Source organism: Balaenoptera physalus, assembly GCF_965194825.1.
Source record: "Balaenoptera physalus genome assembly, chromosome: 16".
Classification (NCBI taxonomy): Eukaryota; Metazoa; Chordata; class Mammalia; order Artiodactyla; family Balaenopteridae; genus Balaenoptera; species Balaenoptera physalus.
Genome location: NC_138898.1, coordinates 54,705,956 through 54,726,234, shown reverse-complemented (window position 1 = coordinate 54,726,234; position 20,279 = coordinate 54,705,956). Strand labels below are relative to the sequence as shown.

Here is a 20,279-nt window from a genome sequence, read left to right as displayed (position 1 = left end):
TTTGATGGAAAATACGGGATCTCTGTAAGACCCCTCTCTGTGAATGTGGCCTGGAGTATTAGGTCGTGCATATGTCAGTGCTGCTGAGTTGCCTCTTCACCCGCCTTTCTCCACACTGCTGGGACTCTACCACTCACAGCAGGATGACACTTCTCTGTGGTTTTGTCCTTGCCCTGTTTTGGAGACTTACAATCTCAACAGTACTAACACACTCAAAGAAATGCTTGTAATTAAGAACTTTAATGGAAGGTGTGACTAAGTCGGATGTTTTCTCTGAGGGCTATGCCAGCCGTGGTTCTGTGCCCTGGGAGTTTGGTCAAGGGGGACATCTGGAAGGGCTGGCGGTGACACGGCAGGTGACGGGGAGGAGGGGCCTCTACTGCAGGGCATTTGAGGATGACCAGGGTTGGGTTAAGTAGACAGGAGAAGGGAAGGCCTCCTGGGCAGGGAGAGAGCTAAGCACAGATGTGCAGGTCTGAACGAGCCTGGTTTGTTCACGGACGTGAGCCCTCCGGTCTGAACCGAGGGAAGGAGTGCTATCTTCATCTGAGAGCATGACTCTCCGTCCTCTTCCCTCTCTCTCTAATTAAGACTATGAGGTGATCGTCCTAAGTGAAGTAAGTCAGACAGAGAAAGACAGATATCACAGGTTATCACTTATATGTGGAATCTAAAAAAATGATACAAATGAACTTATTTACAAAACAGAAACAGACTCACAGACAGAGAAAACAAATTTACAGTTACCAAAGTGTAAAGGGGGTGGGGGAAGGATAAATTAGGACTTTGGGATTAACAGATACTAGTATATATAAAATAGATAAACAACAAGGACCTACTGTATAGCACAGGGAACTATATTCAATATCTTGTAATAACCAATAATGGAAAAGAATCTGAAAAACGTTATATAGTATAACTGAGTCACTTTGCTGTACACCTGAAACTAACACAACATTGTAAATTAATTATACTTCAATTAAAAAGAAAAGACTAAGGATTTTTTAAAAAGTTAATTTATTTTTGGCTGCCTTGGGTCTTCATTGCTGCACACGAGCTTTCTCTAGTTGTTAGTCTTCATTGCTGTGTACGGGCTTTCTCTAGTTGATAGTGAGCGGGGGCTATTCTTCATTGTGACGTGTGGGCTTCTCATTGCCGTGGCTTCTCTTTGGTGCTTTGTTGCGGAGCACAGGCTCTAGGCACGCAGGCTCGGTAGTTGTGGCGCACCGGCTTAGTTGCTCCGTGGCATGTGGGATCTTCCCAGACCAGGGATCAAACCCGTGTCCCCTGCATTGGCAGGCGGATTCTTAACCACTGCGCCACCAGGGAAGTCCCAAGGCTAAGGATTTTTTAGCTTTCCTTCCCTGCCCTAGGCGTATGGGTGGATGGATAGGGGCTGTCCCTTCCCGCCCAGTCTCAGGGGCATGTGTGCAGGATAGTTTTCCCCTTAGGTTTCTCCTGCCTCCCAGTTGGTGTCCTTTCCTTGGCCTCGCCCTAACTGTTTTCTTTAAAAAGTCCTGTTTTTGTTTTTTTACCAAGGAACTTGACTTGCTTTGTTTTCATTTTTGCAGATAACCGCAGTATTAAAGTTGAATGCATTTAAATGTCACTGTGTAGTTTATCTAACATTATTTTACCTCTTTCTGGCAACCACGACTGTTTCATGTTCAGTTATTGCACTTTTTCTAGTGGTGCCTAGGAAGATGGGGGCCTGTTTTTGGTCCTCATGGTGTGCAGAGCTTTCCTCTTCAGGCAGGTAAGTAACTCTGGGCTGGAGATGCCTTTCTCTTCTTTGAATCTGACAATGTAGGAAAAAATAAGCCCAGTGATGATACAAATTGTGGGGAAATGAGTCTACTATCGTATTCGGTTTCTGTTATCACATGCACGGAAATCAGCTGGAGTTAGTTTACAGCAAAGAGTAGAATTTCTTTGAAAGATTCAGAGATATACCATGAGATTGAAGGACAGGAGCAGACTGGGTCTCAGGAAGGGACTTGACCCAGGGACTGGCTGGCCATCAAGAAACGGGGCAGCATCTTGGTGTGCAAGGTGGCAGGTTGGCTGTCCCTGCCTCCAACCCATGCGTGAGGCAGAAAAGGGCCATCCTGATCTGTTCAAATATAGTTCCCTCCACTCAAGAGGCCAGCCAAGACTCAATGAGGATCTGTTACTCCTGATTCCAGATATGTTCTGGAGAACCACCCTTAGTCCAAACAACAGAGACCAGTTGGGTTCACAGAACACAAACCCCGCATGTTGGAAGCCTGGCCTATGGAAGGGGCCAGCTTCATCAAAAGGGGCTTCCTCCGAATGTCTCTCCTGCCAAACCAGACAGATGGTTAACATCGCGTTGTTACCGGAATGCTTTTCATGGTTCACAATGAACTAGAGACATTGTGTAGAGACGGTGGAGGTGATGGAGATTGAGTGACGGAAGGAACTACGTAAAAGACCTGAATCTGTCTTGTTTTCGGCCCTCAGCTCTTCATGGGCTGTCCAACTTTCCAGTAGAGGACTTGAAAGATGTGGGACTTAGCTAAGACATCATCAGATGCATTTGCTCCCAAACCTCATTACATTAAAAAAAAAAAAAAAAGAACGCTTGACTGAATGTTTTGAAGGTTTTTGTTGTAAGGGATGCAGGCTTTTAAAAAATTATTCTTGGAAGGTAATTGGTAAGCTGTTGGTAGAGAATTGCTAAGAAAAAGGTTTTTGGGGTGGATTTGTTTAAACTGGCCCCTAACTGATGAGAGAGTAGATGTTTTCATACTTCTTGAGAACGATTGTCCTTTAATAGAAGTAACACTTAGTACTCATCTTGGATACAGAAGACTCGATTGGGTCTCTGGGCAAGTTCTTTAGTATCTCTGAGCCTCAGTTTTGCTACTGTGAAATGGGATCAGTAGTCGGATCTGCTTCTTAGTATCGGAAGCGTACATGAATTAACGCATGGTGTGTGCTTGTCATCCTTTGTATATAAGGATTCAGTCAATGCAATCTTACAAAATTATTGATTAAGCCTGTGCTAATAGTTAAGGATTAATGAGAAAGGAACAAATTGTGCTTGAGTGTTTGTTTCTTAAAAAGCACACTCTGTGAATAACATTTTACAAATATTTGCTAACGTTGCCTATGTTTAGCTGTGTAATAAAACGTTATATTTTATTTTTAAAAGGAAGAAAAGTAGGCTTTTGTGTGTCACAAGAAAGGCATCCCTGGCCTAAGCCTTTTGGTATCAGTCATGAGATTTTTTTTTTTAATTTAATTTTTTTTGTTGAAGTATAATTGATTTACAATGTTTCAAGTGTACAGCAAAGTGATTCATTTATATACATGCATACCTATATATACATATACATGCATATATATTCTTTTTCAGATTCTTTTCCATTATAGGTTATTACAGGATATTGAATATAGTTCCCTGTGCTATACAGTAGGTCCTTGTTGTTTATCTATTTTATATATAGTAGTGTCTGTTAATCCCAAATTCCCAATTTATCCCTCCCCCAACCTTTCCCCTTTGGTAACCATAAGTTTGTTTTCTGTCTGTGAGTCTATTTTTTTTTTTTTGGATTGGGTTTTTTTTTGTTGTTGTTGTTTTATTTATTTTTGGCTGCATTTTGGGTCTTCTCGCTGCACGTGGGCTCTCTCTAGTTGCGGTGTGCGGGCTTCTCATTGCAGTTGCCTCTCTTGTCGTGGAGCACGGGCTCTAGGCGCACGGGCTTCAGTAGTTGTGGCCTGTGGGCTCAGTAGTTGTGCCTCACAGGCTCTACAGCGCAGGCTCAGTAGTTGGGGCGCATGGCCTTAGTTGCTCCGTGCATGTGGGATCTTCCCAGACCAGGGCTGGAACCGGTGTCCCCTGCATTGGCAGGAGGATTCTTAACCACTACGCCACCAGGGAAGCCCTGTGAGTCTATTTCTGTTTTGTAAATAAGTTCATTTGTATCATACTTTAGATTCCACATATAAGTGTTATATGGTATTTGTCTTTTTCTGTCTGACTTACTTAGTATGTTCATCTCTAGGTGCATCCATGTTGCTGCAAATGGCATTATTTCATTCTTTTTTATGGCTGAGTAATATAGTCATAAGATCCTTTTGTTTTTAATTGTAAAATATATATGACATAAAATTTACCATCTTAACTATTTTTAAGTGTATAGTTCAGTGTTAACAAGTACATTCATACTGTTGTGCAACCACCACCACTATCCATCCCCAGAACGATTTCATCCTCCCAAACTGAAACTCTGTCCCCATTAAATACTAACTCCCATTCCCCCTCTCCCAGCCCCTGGCAACCACCCTTCTTTCTGTCTCTATGAATTTGACTCCTTTAGGTACGTCATATAAGTGGAATCATACAATATATTTGCCTTTTTGTGAGTGGCTTATTTCACTGAGCATTATGTCCTCAAGGTTTATGCATGTTGTAGTGTGTGTCAGAATTGCCTTCCTTTTTAAGGCTGACTAATATTCCATTGTATGTATATACCACTCTTTGCATATCCATTCATCTGTCAATGGACACTTGGTTGGCCTCCACCTCTTGGCTGTTGTGAATAATGCTGCTAGGAACATGGGTGTGCAATTATCTCTCCAAGACCCTACTTTCAGTTTTTTGAGTATATATCCAGAAGTGAAATTTCTGGATAGTATGGTAATTCTATTTTTAAGTTTTTGAGGAACCGCCGTACTGTTTTTCATAGTGGCTGCCCCATTTTACATTCCCACCAGCAATGCACAAGAGTTCCAATTTTTCCACATTCTCATCAACATTTGTTATTTTCTGTTTTTTTTGGTAGTAGCCATCCTAAGGTGTGAGGTAATATCTCATCCTGGTTTTGATTTGCATTTCCCTAATGATCAGTGATTTTAAGCATCTTTTCTTTTTTTTTTTCTTTTTGATTTTTTTTTATTACCCAAAGAAGCTTCATTTTTTTATTTAGCTTTCTGACTCTGTGCTTGTGCTTTCAACACTTTCACAACGATTTTCTGCTCCTCAATGAGGAAAGCGCGCTTGATCCTGTCACGGACACATTTAGCACACATGGAACCACCATAGGCCCGGCTAACATGTTTTTTCGTTTTAGACAACCTCATAAGAACTTTAGGTCTCACAGCACGAACTCCTCGAAGTCGGCCTGGGCACACGCCACATGCAGATTTTGGTGCTTTCCCAACTTTCTTGGTATAAAGGTAAACAATTCTATTACCAGGGGTTCGGGACAGCCTGGTTTTGTTAGAGGCTGTATTGTAGGACAGCCTACGACGGTATGTCAAACGCTGAACCATCCTGAATGCCTCTAGATACTGTCCCCGGAAGAGGAAGAAGACGCATCTTTTCTTTGTTGGCCGTTTTTATGAGGCATGAGATCTTGATTAAGACATCACTGCCATCTGTTGTATGCCATATCCTGACTGTAGGAAAAGTACCTAAGGGGGCAAAATGCAATCTTTTAAATCTACAGAGACAGAAAGTAGATTAGTGGTTGCCTGTGCCTAGGAAGTGAGGAGGGGCAGAATGGGGAGTGACTGGTGATGGGTATGGGGTTTCTTTTTGGGGTGATGAAATATTCTAAAATTAGATAGTGGTGATGGTTTCACAACTCTGTGACCCTACTAAAAACCATGGAATTGTGCAATTTAAAAGGGTGAATCTTGTGCATACTAGCATATCTCAATAAAGCTGTTTTTAAAATGTTGCCTTTTGAAAGTAGAACTAAAGCAGTAACAGTGAGGGGAGTGTGTGGGGGAGGGATAGAGTGGGTGTTTGGGGTTAGCAGATGCAAACTATTATATATAGGATGGGTAAACAACAAACTCCTACTCTATAGCGCAGGGAACTATATTCAATATCCTGTGATAAACCATAATAGAAAAGAATATAAAAAAGAATGTATGTATATGTATAACTGAATCACTTTGCTGTACAGCAGAAATTAACACAACATTGTAAATCAACTATACTTCAATTAAAAAAAGGAAAAAAAAACAGTAATAGTGATAACAAATGTCACTACTTCATCACTCTACTGAGTGAGAGTGAATGTTACAAATTTTGGGTGAATTTACATTCCTACCCAGAATTTCAGTCACCCTCTCCCTCCCTCCACTTTCCCAAATCAATTCCTCTTCCTTCCTTCTGATTCTGTCTTATGAGTCTTCCTTAGGTTTTTCTAACCCAGGAAACTTCCTTATTTTTTTTTTTTGGCTGCACCGCACGGTGCAGGATCTTAGTTCTCTGACCAGGGATCGAACTTGTGCCCCTGCAGTAGAAGCACAGAGTCTTAACCACTGGACCGCCAGGGAAGGCCCAACAACCTGGGAAACATCTTCATTTCATCTGCAGGGGAAAGCAGGCCTGCACGTATGGCAGAAATAGAAAGTTAGGGAAGAGTCAGCCAGCCTGGGGTATCTCTGGGTCTCACCCCCCACCCCGGGAGAATGTCCTGGTTTGAGGGGGAGAGTCTCTTTAGAAATGGGGTCAGCAGAGGCATCAGCTGTGTTACACAGGGCCTGGAGAAGTGCCCTCCTGATTCCCACATGTCTTCAGAGGCCTGAAGTCACGCCTTTGGTTCGTCCTATTTGTCCTGCAAGTCTAACTGGAGCAAGACTTTGAGGGTAAGAGTCAAGGTTTAGGTGCCTTGGAGGAGAAGACACCCGAAGTGGTGGGCAGCCCTGGGCATGTCACCGTGGCATGAGGCCGGCCCCCAGGCAGCCAGCAAAGCTCACCAAGACCCTGGCTTTCTCAGGCTGAGTGCCTTTGGGCATGAGTCACAGACCTGCATGTGTATGAAGAGCTTTCCAGGCATGGCTCTGCATGTATCCAACTCCACAGGTCTTCCCTGGTAAATGCGGAGGGTGCCCCCTTGCAAGCTTACTTTCTTGCCCAGGGAGAAAGAGAAGGGACTAAGAAAGCTGGAGGAGAATGGCAAATAGTTGAAGGAAGGAAGTGCTAGAGACATATTTTGGTAGCGTTTGGGGTAGAGGGCTGTCGAGCCTCTCTCTTCCTACAGTGATGCTTCTGTAGGTCTTAGACATCACCAGAAAAGCCTGTAACCCCTCCACCTGCCATCCTGTTCAGAATGAGGAAACGGGTCCTGAGAGAGGAAATGCCTGGCCCAGGGTTCCCTGGCCAGTTCATAGCAGAGCCAGAGCCCCCAGCTCCCCAGCCTGTGCAGTCCACTCACGCGCCACATGGCTGATCTAGCCTAGCCAACAGCCGGGGTGTTCATTGCTAAGGAGGAGCCTCTCCCAAGGGCCTCTGTCCACCTGGGCTGCATATGTGCGCCCCTTCCCATGTGTGGCCCTGGTGGCTTTCTTTGGAGCGGGCTCCTCTCCTGGTTTGCCTTCTGCCTTCTCTGCTGCAGCCCCCTCAGTCCCCACACCTGGACCATCTGGAATCGCACCTCTGCTGAGGATCCCTGCACCTTTGCCCACCCCCTCTGCCATGTTCTGCTGCCTGTGGGCCCACACCAACGCGGATTTACCACGTACAGAGAGCTCTCCTCTTGTTTCTGATTGCTTAGGGAGAATAAAATGTTGCTTCTCAGACTTCAGAGTCTTAGCCCTTAAGTAGTTACAATTGAAAACAATTATTTGCAAAATCTTCCCCTTGGTGTTTATTATAGTTCCTGATGCTCTCCTGCTCTGATATGTATCCAGGACAAGGTCTGTGGCTTAAAGGGGTTAGATACCCAGGCCAGGAAGGGCTATTCCATCCCCTAGGCCTCACAGCCTGTTCAACTGCTGTGGCCCAGATCATGTTCTCTGGGGTCAGGAGTCCTAGGAAGCTCTCCGTGTCTTGGAAAGTCTGGCCTGCACTCCTTGGGCAAAGGGGGGATGCCCATTCCTCCTCTGCTCCAGCTCTGTCTCCCTTTCCCCTCTCTTTCCTCCTTCATCCGTCTCTCCTTCCCTTCCTCTCTCCTTCGTCTTCTTTTCATCTCCAGACTTTCTCACCCTTGGGACCAAACGTCATCCAGTTACTACTGGTGTGTAGTTCTGTCTCAGTGACGTGGCTGTTTTTGCATATGGATATGATAGCGTGGTTGGCTCATTCATTGTCCTTTGTGATACCGACCATCGGGGAATGGCTCAGGCCAGAAACCAGTTTGAGAAGCCAGGCTGTTTCCAGGGCGGGAATCTCTTCCTTTCTGTTTCACTCCTGGAGGTAAGCCCTGGGGAGATTTTGTGGCCTCTTGATGCAGGGTGTAACCGGGAAGCAATGCATCCTGCAGTCTGCGTGTGTTTCCACCTCTGCGCTTTTACTCCAAGAGCCTTGCTTCTCTGGAACGTCCTCTGTGGACCCAGCCTGTCTTCCATTAAGGTCCCCCCCACTCTCAGGCAGAAGCCCTAGATGAACTCCATTGTATTAATTCTGTTGTAACGACTCCCACAGAGCATCCCAACTCTTTGTTTGCTAGGCAGTCTACGCCCCTAGACAACACGGGAGGGAGGGAGTATCTTGGAGGTGGGGCTACACTGATTAGCCATCACATCCCAAGCCTGGGTGCATGGCACGTGTGGACAGAACAGTGTGAAGTGGCCTCTCCGCTACTTGAACTTCACGGCGCTGCACTGGTACGGCACTTGGCATCATCTTACTAGTTGTTTTTTCCTGCATATACACTACTGCCCACCCCTGCACCCCCAAACACAATTAGGACAGAGGTGTCCAGCCCTGCAGGCAGAGTCTTGCTATTACTGACCAGGGTTCTTGGCTCCTTAATCAGCAGAAGTTGATCAGAGGCCAGACAAGAAATTCAGGCAAGGCTTTATTGGGACCCCTGCCGCAGGGGGCTCGGGGGGGGGGCGTGTGGGGGAGCAAGAACAAACAACAGGTTTCCTTGCTCCCTCCCTCCCTGAGGTGGCGTGAGCTGGTTCCTTATATGGAGTGAAGGTGGGGTGTGTCCAGGGGTCCGGCTGGAGGGGTGGCTTAGGTGATTTGCCCACCCCTTTGGTGATGTGTGCAGGGGGCATGCGCAGGACCCTGCTTTTTCTCCCAACCCCCTGCTTTTGCTCCTGGCTCTTCAGAAGTGGCAGTTGGGCTTTTTCTCTGTGTATCTTTTTGTCCATACTTTGCCCTAACTGCCAAGCCCGCAGTTATTTTTAGTCTTATGGTTTCTTTGTATTTTGTTGCTCCAGGAGACGTTTGTCCAGGTGCAAGCACTGCAGCAAAGGGTCCCAGGTCCCAGCCTGTCTCATTGCAACCACTAGATGCTCTACAGGTTGAGCTAAAGAAAATGCCACTGCTTGACCATTTTTTAATTTATTTTATTTATTTATTTTTTAAAAGAAATTCACGTTCTTTTATTTATTTATTTATTTATTTATGACTGTGTTGAGTCTTCGTTTCTATGCGAGGGCTTTCTCTAGTTGCGGCAAGTGGGGACCACTCTTCATCGCGGTGCGCGGGCCTCTCACCATCGCGGCCTCTCTTGTTGCGGAGCACAGGCTCCAGACGCGCAGGCTCAGTAACTGTGGCTCACGGGCCCAGTTGCTCCACGGCATGTGGGATCTTCCCAGACCAGGGCTCGAACCCGTGTCCCCTGCATTGGCAGGCAGATTCTCAACCACTGCGCCACCAGGGAAGCCCTGCTTGACCATTTTTAACCTGCGGAATCCTAAGTGTCCTTTGACGAGGAGACAAAGTATTCATTGCCCGGGGTGTCCTGATATAATTTGTGACTAAGTCCTCAGGCACCTTCCCTGCCTGCCAGGCCTTCTTTCAGGTGTAAAAAAAATATTAAAAAAATGTCAAATTCATGTCAATTTATTGACTTACATTAGAGCTAGAACTGCCGGGCTAACCAGTTACATCTCCCTGTTGCAGCAGGAAAATCTCCCTGGGAGGACGACTTGGCTTCACGAAGTTGCCTGGTGAGCAGAGAACTCAGATGATCTCAAAAGGGATTGAGGGGGCACGGGGGCCTGTGCGGGGGTGGGCCAGCCCAAAGCAGACTCTCTGCAAATTGGGTGCAGAAAAGGCGGGTTTTCTCTGCAGTGGAATGTGCCCTGTGAAGGCAACAAGAGTTGATTGGTGAGCACGCTCAGATAATCACAGGGTCGCTGGGGGAATCCCAAGCACAGCTTGATACCCACTGAACGCAGTTTGCTACAGCCCACCGGGGAAGCTGGCAGGGGGTGGGGGTTGTCGTCAGTGATTTCCCACCCTTCAAATAACCCATGAGGGTCGTGGCTAAAACAAGGAGGAATTACCTCCCAGAATATATTTTCTTTTTCTTTCTTCCTCCCTCTCTTCCTGCCTCCTTCCTTCTTCCCAATTTTCTTTCTTTCTGTCTTTCTTTATTCTTTTCTCTCTGGGGCCTTCTTCTTTGAATTATAGTTTATTTACAATAAAATGCACATATTTTAAGTGCACAGTTCAATAAGTTTTGACAAATATATATACTCAGGTAAGTACTATGTCACCCTGGAAAGTTCCCTTGTGCCTTTTCCCGTCAAGCTCTTCCCCAAATGTCCATCACCCGAAACGATAAAGGAGTGGATAAACACAATGTTGCCCATCCACACAACAGAATATTACTCAGCCATGAAAAGGAAGGACGTTCTGATTCATGCTGCAACGTGGATGAACTTTAAAAATGTGATGCTGAGTGAAGGAAGGCAGATCAAAAGGCCACGTATTGTATGATTCCATTTATACGAAATGTCTAGAATAGGCAAATCATGGAGACAGAAAGTAGATGCATTGTTCAGGGGTGGGCTAGGGGTGGAGGGGTGCTAATGGATATCAGGTTTCTTCTGGAATTAGCAGTGACAGTTGCATAATTCTGAATATACTGAAAACTACTGCATTGTACACTTTAAAAAGGTAAGCTATATAGCATATGAAATATATCTCAATAAAGCTGTTATTTAAAAAAAAGATATGGAACATTCCCATCACCTCAGAAAGTACCTTCGTGCCACTTCCTGGTCAATTCCTACATTAGCCCCCCAGAAGCAACCACAGTTGTGCTTTTTTCCAACATAGATTAATTGTGTCTGTTCTAGAACTTCATATAATTGGAATCATATACTAGGTACTCATTGCTTTCACTCAGCATAATGTTTCTGAGATTTGCCCATATTGTTGTGACTGTGCATTGTGCCTTTTTTTTTTCCTGAGTAGTGCAACTTTACCATAGTTTCTTTTTTCTTTTCTTTTTTAAAATATATTTATTTATTTATTTTTGGCTGTGTTGGGTCTTCGTTGCTGTGTGTGGGCTTTCTCTAGTTGCAGCGAGCGGGGGTTACTCTTCATTGTGGCGTGCAGGCTTCTCATTGTGGTGGCTTCTCTTGTTGTGGAGCATGGGCTCTAGGCTTGCGGACTTTAGTAGTTGTGGCACGCAGGCTCAGTAGTTGTGGCGCACGGGCTCTAGAGTACAGGCTCAGTAGTTGTGGCATATGGGCTTAGTTGCTCCGTGGCATGTGGGATCTTCCTGGACCAGGGCTTGAACCCATGTCCCCTGCATTGGCAGGCGGATTCTTAACCACTGCACCACCAGGGAAGTCCCCATAGTTTCTTATAGATGGGCATCTGGGACATTTCCAAGTTTGGGCATTATGGATAAAACTGCTATGGATATTCTTGTAAAAGTCTTCTCATGGACATGTGTTTACCTCTTTCTTAGGTAAATACCTAGAAATGGAGGTGCTGAGTCTATGGTTTTATTTTTCGTTTTATAAGAAACTGGAAGACTTTTTTCCAAAGTGGTTTCACCGTTTTACACTCCCATCAACAACATTTTAGAGTTTTGGTTGCTCCATATCCTCACTAATATTTGGTGCTGTCAGTCTGTTTAATTGTAGCAATTCGGGTTGGTGTGTTGGAAATTTAACATGTTTATGAATTCCAGTTTACTAATTTTTTTGTGGCTAGTGCTTTTTGTGTTTTGCCTAAGAAATATTTGCCTACTTCTAGGTCATGAAGATATTCTCCTTATGTTTTCTCTTAGATGCTGTATGGTTTTAGTTTTTCATTTAGGTCTAGGATTTATTTCAACGTAATTTTTTGGTGTAATGTAATAAGCTGTGGTTCATTTCTTTTTTCCCTTTTGGGTAGACAGTTATTCTAGCCCACTTGTTTTTTTTTTTTCTTTAAATATATTTTATTTATTTATTTATATTTATTTATTGGCTGTGTTGGGTCTTCCGTTGCTGTGCGTGAGCTTTCTCTAGTTGTGGCAGGCAGGGGCTACTCTTCCTTGCGGTGCGAGGACTTCTCATCGCGGTGGCTTCTGTTGTTGCGGAGCACAGGCTCTAGGCGCACAGGCTTCAGTAGTTGTGGCACACGGGCTTCAGTAGTTGTGGCTCGTGGGCTGTAGAGTGCAGGCTCAGTAGTTGTGGCGCACGGGCTTAGTTGCTCCACGGCATATGAGATCTTCCTGGACCAGGGCTGGAACCCGTGTCCCCTGCATTGGCAGGTGGATTCTTAACCACTGCGCCACCAGGGAAGTCCTGCATTTTTATTTTAATAGAGGAACGTGGAAGCCACAGAGGGTTGAAAGTGAAGTGGTAGATGGACAGATGATGGGGCTGATGTTTGGGGTTGGGAACTATTCCGAGCCCCAAATGATCATCAACAAGAAGCAGCTGGTTACGTGGGGTGATTCTCATGAGTTCCTTCCATCTGTATATCAGAATCAAGTCGATTCTCTCTCTGGGGACCTGATAACCAAGAAGTCTGTGTTTGCTTATCTCCTGTGTGCCCTGAAATGAACACCTTAGTCTTCCCTTCTGGGTACCGGATGTACTAAAAGGTCAGTCACAGGCTGGTCCTGCTCACCGTCCTCCTCTTGAGAGAAACTGGGATGCCTCCAGCTCCTGATGAGCCTCCTCTGCTCGTTCCTGAGCAGCAGTGGCCAGTGATCTCTGCGGGGGCCCGGAGAGCTGTGAACTGGGAAATGAGGCAGGATCAACCACACACTTGGCAGAGGAGAAGAAAAAAAAGAGATGGATGAGAGGAAGCAGAGTGAGAGGGGAGCTGAATTACTAGTGGCAGAGCACTGGAATGAGCCTCAGAATGCCTACTGCTTGGGGGTCTACGAGATGGCCTGCTTTCCCAAGCTGCCTTGGATTTCCAATGGCCTTCCAGTTCCAGTGCCTGGCCGGCCTTGCTCTCCTGGAGATTCCTGCTCTTCCCACAAGGCTCAGGTGTTTGATTTCTCCAAGGGTCTGTTGCTAAGGTTTCTCTATTCCTTATTTCTACAAGTATCCTAACAGTATTGCATGAACTAACTTGAGAGAGTTGCTGCTTCTTGCATCCAGGAGTGACTAACACATCTGATGCTTCCCAGGGGTCTATTGGGTTACCTCCATTTGGAGCCTTTTGTTTTCCCTTGGTTGTGTAAGTGTGTGTATGTGTACATGTGTGTGTATACAAATAACTGGGATTCTACACTTTGTCTCTGCAGTTCTACACACACAGGCGGGGGTCTTATTGCTAATTTGGAGTGGGCCCATTGGAGGCATCCTGGAAAGGGGGTACCCTGAAAGTTACGCCACAAGGAAGAGCTGGGAGAACTGGGGTTCTCAGGAGAGGTACTTGGGGGCTTGCAAGACTGCCTTGAAGAAGCACATTTGTTCCCAATGCCATATGAGGAGGAGAAGAAGCTATAGGAAAATATTTTGGCTTAAGGTAAAGAACTTTATGGGAGCTGTACAACCATGATTGTGGTTTCCATATCCCTGGAATATACAAGCAGATGCTGTCAGAAATTCCTGCACCGGGCAGGATCATGTGACCTTCAAGATCCATTTGATTCTGTACCTAACACTTCACCGGGAGTTGATGCATGTTCTCCTCCCAAGAAAACTCCTCGGGAAAGGAACCTGAAGAAAGTCATTTTTGAAGGTGAGATCTCAGGAGCTGTGACGTCAGTGTAGAGAAGTGGACTTGCCAGTGCCCCTCAGATTATGCTGTAGCTGATGTACAAGACAAGCTGTGGTCCATTCAACCATGTGGAAGTGCCTTCCCCATCAGCATCCTCGCCAATCGTTTGTTTGGCCAAGGTGAGCTCTCCCAAACCATTTGGGCTAGGCCTCCTGCTTCTTTGCAGCCTCTGTTCACGAGAAGGTGCCAGAAGGTGTGGCATCAGGGCTGGAGGAGAGAGTGGGGGACGCGGCTGCAGGAGACATCTACTCAGGCACTTTGCAGAGGGCACCCTTCTTTTAGCATCAGCTTGGAGCCAACATTTTTTTCTTCTTATGACTCAACCATCATTAATTAGAAAAGCTCCTCGAGCATCCTTCATTTAAGCCAGCAGCCCTGCCCATGCTTAAGCTGTCGGTGCTGTAAGCATTTGCCCTTTTCTCATTTAAGGTCTCATAGTAGACCTGTCCTTTCCAGAGGTCCTCTTTTGAGGGACCCCCAGCCCCCTTCATGGTCTCTGTGGGAGGAGGATAACACCCTTGTGCTTTCTGTGGCTCCCACCATTAAAGTGTCTTCCCGTGATGCATGTCTGGAGTCTTAGGTGGGGGACAGTGTGGAGGCGAGAGGTGGGGAACATATCACTCCCCATCGTGGGATGAGAGGCATCATGGGCTGAAGAAAAGAGCTCTGAGTTTGAACAAGCCTGAATTTGCTTGCCCGTTCCAATGCTAATTAGCTGTATTACCTTGGGTAGTTTATCCACTCATCTGAGCCTCAGTTTCTGCATCTATAAACATGAAGTGATGGCATCTCATGTACTTGGCTGTTGGGATTATTCAGTGGGATGCTGTGTGTAGGTGCATGTAGTGTGGCACTTGCTTTGAGTAGAAGCTCAGTGAATGCTGCCTCCCTCCCTCTACTTCCTATCACTGCCTGGAACTCTGATCTTCATTCCATCCATGGCCTTCTTGCAGCCTCCCAGCAGGCATGCTGGTGGTCGTGGGCACCGAAGCAGTGGTCTTGCTGGATGGGAAGTCTTGGTGCCCTTCAGAATTTGCAGAAAGATCCACAGACAAAGTGGCCACTTTGTTCCAGAGCATGACCTGAGGATTTGGTACTGGACCATCTGATACTTGTTACTCACCACCCTGATGTGGCCTGAAATTCCTCCCATTAGTCATTTTCATTTTTACATTGTCTTCTGGAATCAATAGATTCACCTGGAGAAATGGTCCATAGTTTATAGGCTGGAGTGTAGAAAGCCATTTTCTTTCTTTCTTTTTTAAAGATTTAATTTAATTTTTATTTTTTGGGCTGCTTTGTTGCTGCGTGTGGGCTTTCTTTAGCTGTGGTGAGCAGGGGCTACTCTTCGTTGTGGTGTGCGGGCTTCTCTTTGTGGTGGCTTCTCTTGTTGCGGAGCACAGGGTCTCGGTGCGTGGGCTTCAGTAGTTGTGACACACGGGCTCAGTAGTTGTGACACATGGGCTCTAGAGCGCAGGCTCAGTAGTTGTGGTGCACGGGCTTAGTTGCTCCGTGGCATGTGGGATCTTCCCGGACCAGGGATTGAACCCATGTCCCCTGCATTGGCAGGCATATTCTTATCCACTGTGCCACCAGGGAAGTCCCAGAAAGCCATTTTCAAGGGTGGAGAGGAAGGCCGGGTATGTTGGCTGTCTCTCCTCTAGTAGCACATTGGACCCTTTTAACATGAGTTTCATTGGCTGACATCTTGGAGGAGAGACTCTGTCATTTACCTTTTTTGATCTGGAGCATTGAGAATGGGCCCTGACTGCAACAAGAGGTCATCAGCATGTTTTGATGATCCAATGAGTGTCTTTTAAACATTATATGATTCTGACATGTGCTACAACATGGATGAACCTTGAGTTGATGCTAAGTAAAATAAGCCAGGCACAAAAAGACAAATATTGTATGATTCTACTTATATGAGGTACCTATAATAGTCAAATTTATAGAGACAGAAGGTAGAATGGTGGTTGCCAGGGTCTGGGGAGAGGGGATATAGGGAGTTGTTTAATGAATACAGTTTCAGTTGGGGAAGATGAAAACATTGAGGAGATGGATGGTGGTTACGGTTGCACAACAGTGTGAATGTTCTTAATGCCACTGAGCTGTACACTTAAAAATAATTAAAATGGTACATCGTGTTATGTTTATTTTAGCACAATAAAAATTTTATCTGTATGCATAATCTACTTAGTGTTCTAAATTTTTAAAATTGTGGTATAATCATTAATACTGTGAATTAACATTTGGGAGATGAAAATATTCCTGGAATTTGCTCGTTTATTCAACCAATACTCCCTCAGCTGTCGGCTCTACCTGAGGCCCCCAACCTAAGCTTGAGGAGTCAAAAGTTCAGTCCCAGGCGTACTCTTCCAGACCCAGATTCTGAGGGTGAAGATCCAGCCCGTGAACCCCTGATTCCATGAGTGAAGCTTGTGCTCTGGCGGAGGAGACCGAGGAATAACTGACCTGTTCCCCCCAGTGTTTGAGGCAGTGGTCTGGCTGGAGCCTCTTGTGTAAGGAGGCTCTCAGGAGGGCAGGGGTGCTGTGCCGGTGGGGGCCAGCCCTGGACACAGACGCAGGGTCCTCACGTTGTCTGGTGAATCTGGGAGATGCCGAGAAGCTCAGGTGGGGCTGTCAGTGCCCGGTAAGTCCTCAAATCTGGTGCCAGCCTCTCCTCAGTCTCCTGTCAGCTGGTGACCTCAGCTAAGTTGAAAAAGCCTCTGTTAAGCTCAGTTTTCTCATCAATAATATACTTCTGCCCAGGTCGACAGGATCAAATGAGAGAGTGTGTGTCGAGTGTATAACTGAGCTCTCCCTGTGTCATCTGTGTCTCTATCATCTACAGGTCTCTGTCATCTCTGTCTACGCACATACGCAATAGACGGGTCAGAGTGGGAGAACTTGGAGGCCTGGAAACAAGCCCTGATTCTTTATAGGTTTCACTTCTCTGTTTTTCAGCCAGGGCGTTTTGGCTCTGGGGAGTGGTGAGCACATCCTGGGTGTGTGTCTGGCGCCCTAGGTCTCCCCAGCCCAGCCTCTTTGTCAGAGTATGGCTGGGAGTGTGGGACCCAGGGTGGAGGATCTGGGTTGAGCCTGGGGTGTCGGCGAGAGTGGGTGCTGAGGCTGTGACAGCCTAAGGCTGACTCTTTCGTTGCTTCCTGTGTCAGAAGTCCAGTCCCTTGGGATGAGCCAGTTTGCTTTGTTGCCATGGAGACCACACTGTGTTAGCCTAGACCCATCCCTCCTACTTCCTGGAGAAATAGTTTGGGAGGCAATAGGGTCATTTTTGTCAATGAAAGATGATGTATTGCACACCCACATGGGTGGCAAATATGGATGACTTAGATGTGATAGAGCCTGAGAACAGACAGTGGAGGGACGGGAAGGAAAAGGAAGGGACATGAGGGGGTCCATCAGTCATTGATAACTCAGTTTGAGTCCATTTCTCAGATCTTGCGTAGTCGTCTGTCAGGACTGTGGGAAGGCTGAGTAGGGGTAGCCAAATGTTGGGACCTTGGGAGGAGGGAGAGGAAGTCCACATAGAAGGAGTAATGGAGAACTTTTGAATTCTATCCACATTCACTGGCAGTCCACTAATAATTATAATAGCTAACCTTTATTGAGCACCTACTGTATGCCAGGAACTGCACAAAGTATTTTATATCCATCTTTATGGGCTTTGTTTTCGATGGGAAAAAATTACCTCTCTATTTTTATTAACTCCTAATGGATATGTAATATTTCCTTCAATTATGAGTATAGACAGCAGGCCATAGTATTATTATCAGAGCTGTGTCTTTGTCACAGATATTGACACAAATCACAGCTATTGAATCAAAGAGGACTGACACTGCAAATTGATGGAAGAGTCTAGGCTGTTTTCTCTACTTTGGTATCACAGGTTGTGTGGATACAAATTACATTTTTTTTCATTGCCTTATGAGCCATGTCAATCAACATAAGCACTGAGGGAAGATGCCTGGAATGCTGCCAAAGAGGAGGCGCTATGACAGAATTCTCAAGTTATCTTCGGTGGAAATGTCCATGGATGTGTCTTTGGGCTAAGAGGTCAATTTATTGGGCTTATATGGAAGTTCGAAAAAGGCTTTGATTAACTAGTCAGTCCACTTACTTTTTGGTTTATTTTACTTTTTTTCTCTTCATTCACTCTTTGGTGATTGAGATACAATTCACATTCTGTGAAATTCACCCTTGTAAAGTGTATAATTCATTGGTACATTCACGAAGTTGTAAAACCATCTCCACTATCTAATTCCAGAACATTTTCATCACTCCAAATACACCTTACCATTAACTCCCCACCCCTTCCCAATCCCCGGCCTGGCAACCACTAATCTACTTTCTTTTTTAAAAAAAATTTTTAATTGATGTATAGTTGATTTACAATATTGTGTTAGTTTCAGTTATACAGCAGTGATTCAGTTTTATATATAATACATATATATGTGTGTGTATATATATGTATATATATATATATTTATATATTCCTTTTCAGATTCTTTTCCACTAATCTACTTTCTGGTTTATAATATTTAATAATTTTCATGTTACAAGCTTGGTACTTCTTTTGTTATATTCATTTACTTTCAAGGGAAGCATTTGCCAAAGGATCTTTTCCAGTGACAAACGATTTGATAACCTCTGTTGTTTCATAACAATAACACTATAATTTTCCTCACTTATGAAAGTATGAGGATTCTCAAATTAATCATAGTTCCCATGATTAACATTTTCATCCAATTCTCAAACTTTAATTTCACTTCAGCGATCTTGTCCAACACAGTAAAACCACATGCCCGCCATACCTCAGAGCTGTGTTCTCTAGGAAACAGTTAAGACAGTGTATTACTTTGGAATGCATATGGATGCAAGCAGCAGAAAACCCTACTTCAGATTCTGATGCCAAAAAAGAATTGTTTTTTCCTATGAAGCAGAAAGTTCATAGGGAGACACTCCAGGGCTGGTATCAATGACCATCAGGAGCCCAGGTTCTTTCCATTTTTCTGTTCCTCTATCCCCAGCATAGACCTTCATTTTCAAGCCTCTTGTCTCATGGTTGCAAGATGGCTGCTGCACGTCTGGGCCTCACACATACATTCCAGGCAGGAAGAAGAAGCGAGGAAGAGTGAAAGGCTAAAGAGCTTTCCCTTAGCAAATTCTTACATTCTTATTTAAGAGGAGAAGCCCTCCCCAGCGCTTGGGAAAGCCAACCAACAGTGTTTGCTTTATATTAACTATCTTATTTAATCCCTATTTTAATCGTCTGTGGTAGGTAATCTTTTCTCTGCCTAAAAGATGAGGAGACTTAGACTTAAAAAACTTGTGTAACTTGGGGCTTCTCTGGTGGTGCAATGGTTAAGAATCCGCCTGCCAATACAAGGGACACGGGTTCGAGCCCTGGTCCAGGAAGATCCCACATGCTGCGGAGCATCCAAGCCCGTGAGCCACAACTACTGAAGCCCGCGTGCCGCAACTACTGAAGCCCACGTGCCTAGAGCACGTGCTCTGCAACAAGAGAAGCCACCGCAATGAGAAGCCTGCGTACCGCAACGAAGAGTAGCCCCCCCGGCCGCAACCAGAGAAAGCTGGCGCGCAGCAACGAGGACCCAACGCAGCCAATCAATCAATCAATCAATCAATAAAATTTATTTAAAAAAAAAAGAACTTATTTAACTTGCCCATGGTGACACTGTCAGGGGCAGAGCTGAGACTAACAAGAATAACATAGTGCATTTTCCCAGCCTATTTTCATCATTGTATGCAAAGCATTTTCTCATTCATTTTTTCCTTTTGGGTCTCACAAAACTCTGTGAGATGGGCAAGGTGGGGGTTATCCTCATTTACAGAAGAGGAATTTGAGATTCAGAGAGGTAAATAATGACTTGCTCAAGGGCCCATTTGGCAGCTTTCAGAGCTGGGGTTTCATCTCAGGTCTGGTGGAGCCCACTGGCTGGGTGTGGTCAAGGCTGAGGGAGACAGAAACACAGAAAGAAAAGGTACAGACTGACTTCGTGTGCTTCAGTTTTGCAGAGGTCCAGCTTTGGGGGGCTCTCCTGCTGTCTCCCTCACAGGGCTGGGAGGGTGTGTCTGGGACTCCCAGGCGATGAGCCAACACTTTGTCTTGCAATAAACTGCGCACGTGGAGGTGGACTGCCTGGCTTTTCTGTACCAACTAGTTTCACTGCTTTTGTGTGTGTGTCTTCTAGCCTCGATTCCAGACAGGTGCCAGCTGCCTGAACGGGAGTTTTCTAGACCGAAAAGTCAGACTTCCTCTCCTTGAACACAGGCAACAGGGGTGGATGCTTTTTGACAACCCAGACTGATTACCTGGTAAAAGCGGAGA

General features: G+C 45.4%; 1 protein-coding gene and 1 long non-coding RNA gene across 3 annotated transcripts in view; one reads left to right on the top strand and one right to left on the bottom strand.

Moving 5' to 3' along the window:
- LOC309644782 overlaps positions 1–20,132 on the top strand; it is a 30,880-nt gene extending 10,748 nt beyond the window's left edge. For both annotated transcript variants that reach the window (XR_014254603.1, XR_014254604.1), the window contains one exon: positions 13,428–20,132. This is a non-coding gene — a long non-coding RNA (uncharacterized lncRNA). The remainder of the gene's footprint in view (positions 1–13,427) is intronic.
- On the bottom strand, positions 4,891–5,359 carry LOC309644777 (large ribosomal subunit protein eL34). The gene has a single exon (XM_082428829.1). It carries the CDS (start codon positions 5,299–5,301, stop codon positions 4,948–4,950), a length of 354 nt encoding a protein of 117 aa, XP_082284955.1. The 5' UTR covers positions 5,302–5,359; the 3' UTR covers positions 4,891–4,947.
- Positions 20,133–20,279: the final 147 nt, after the last annotated feature.

Coding starts and splice junctions, on each gene's coding strand:
- LOC309644777 (XM_082428829.1), bottom strand. CDS start 5,301: ATGGTTCAGCGTTTGACATACCGTCGTAGGCTGTCCTACAATACAGCC.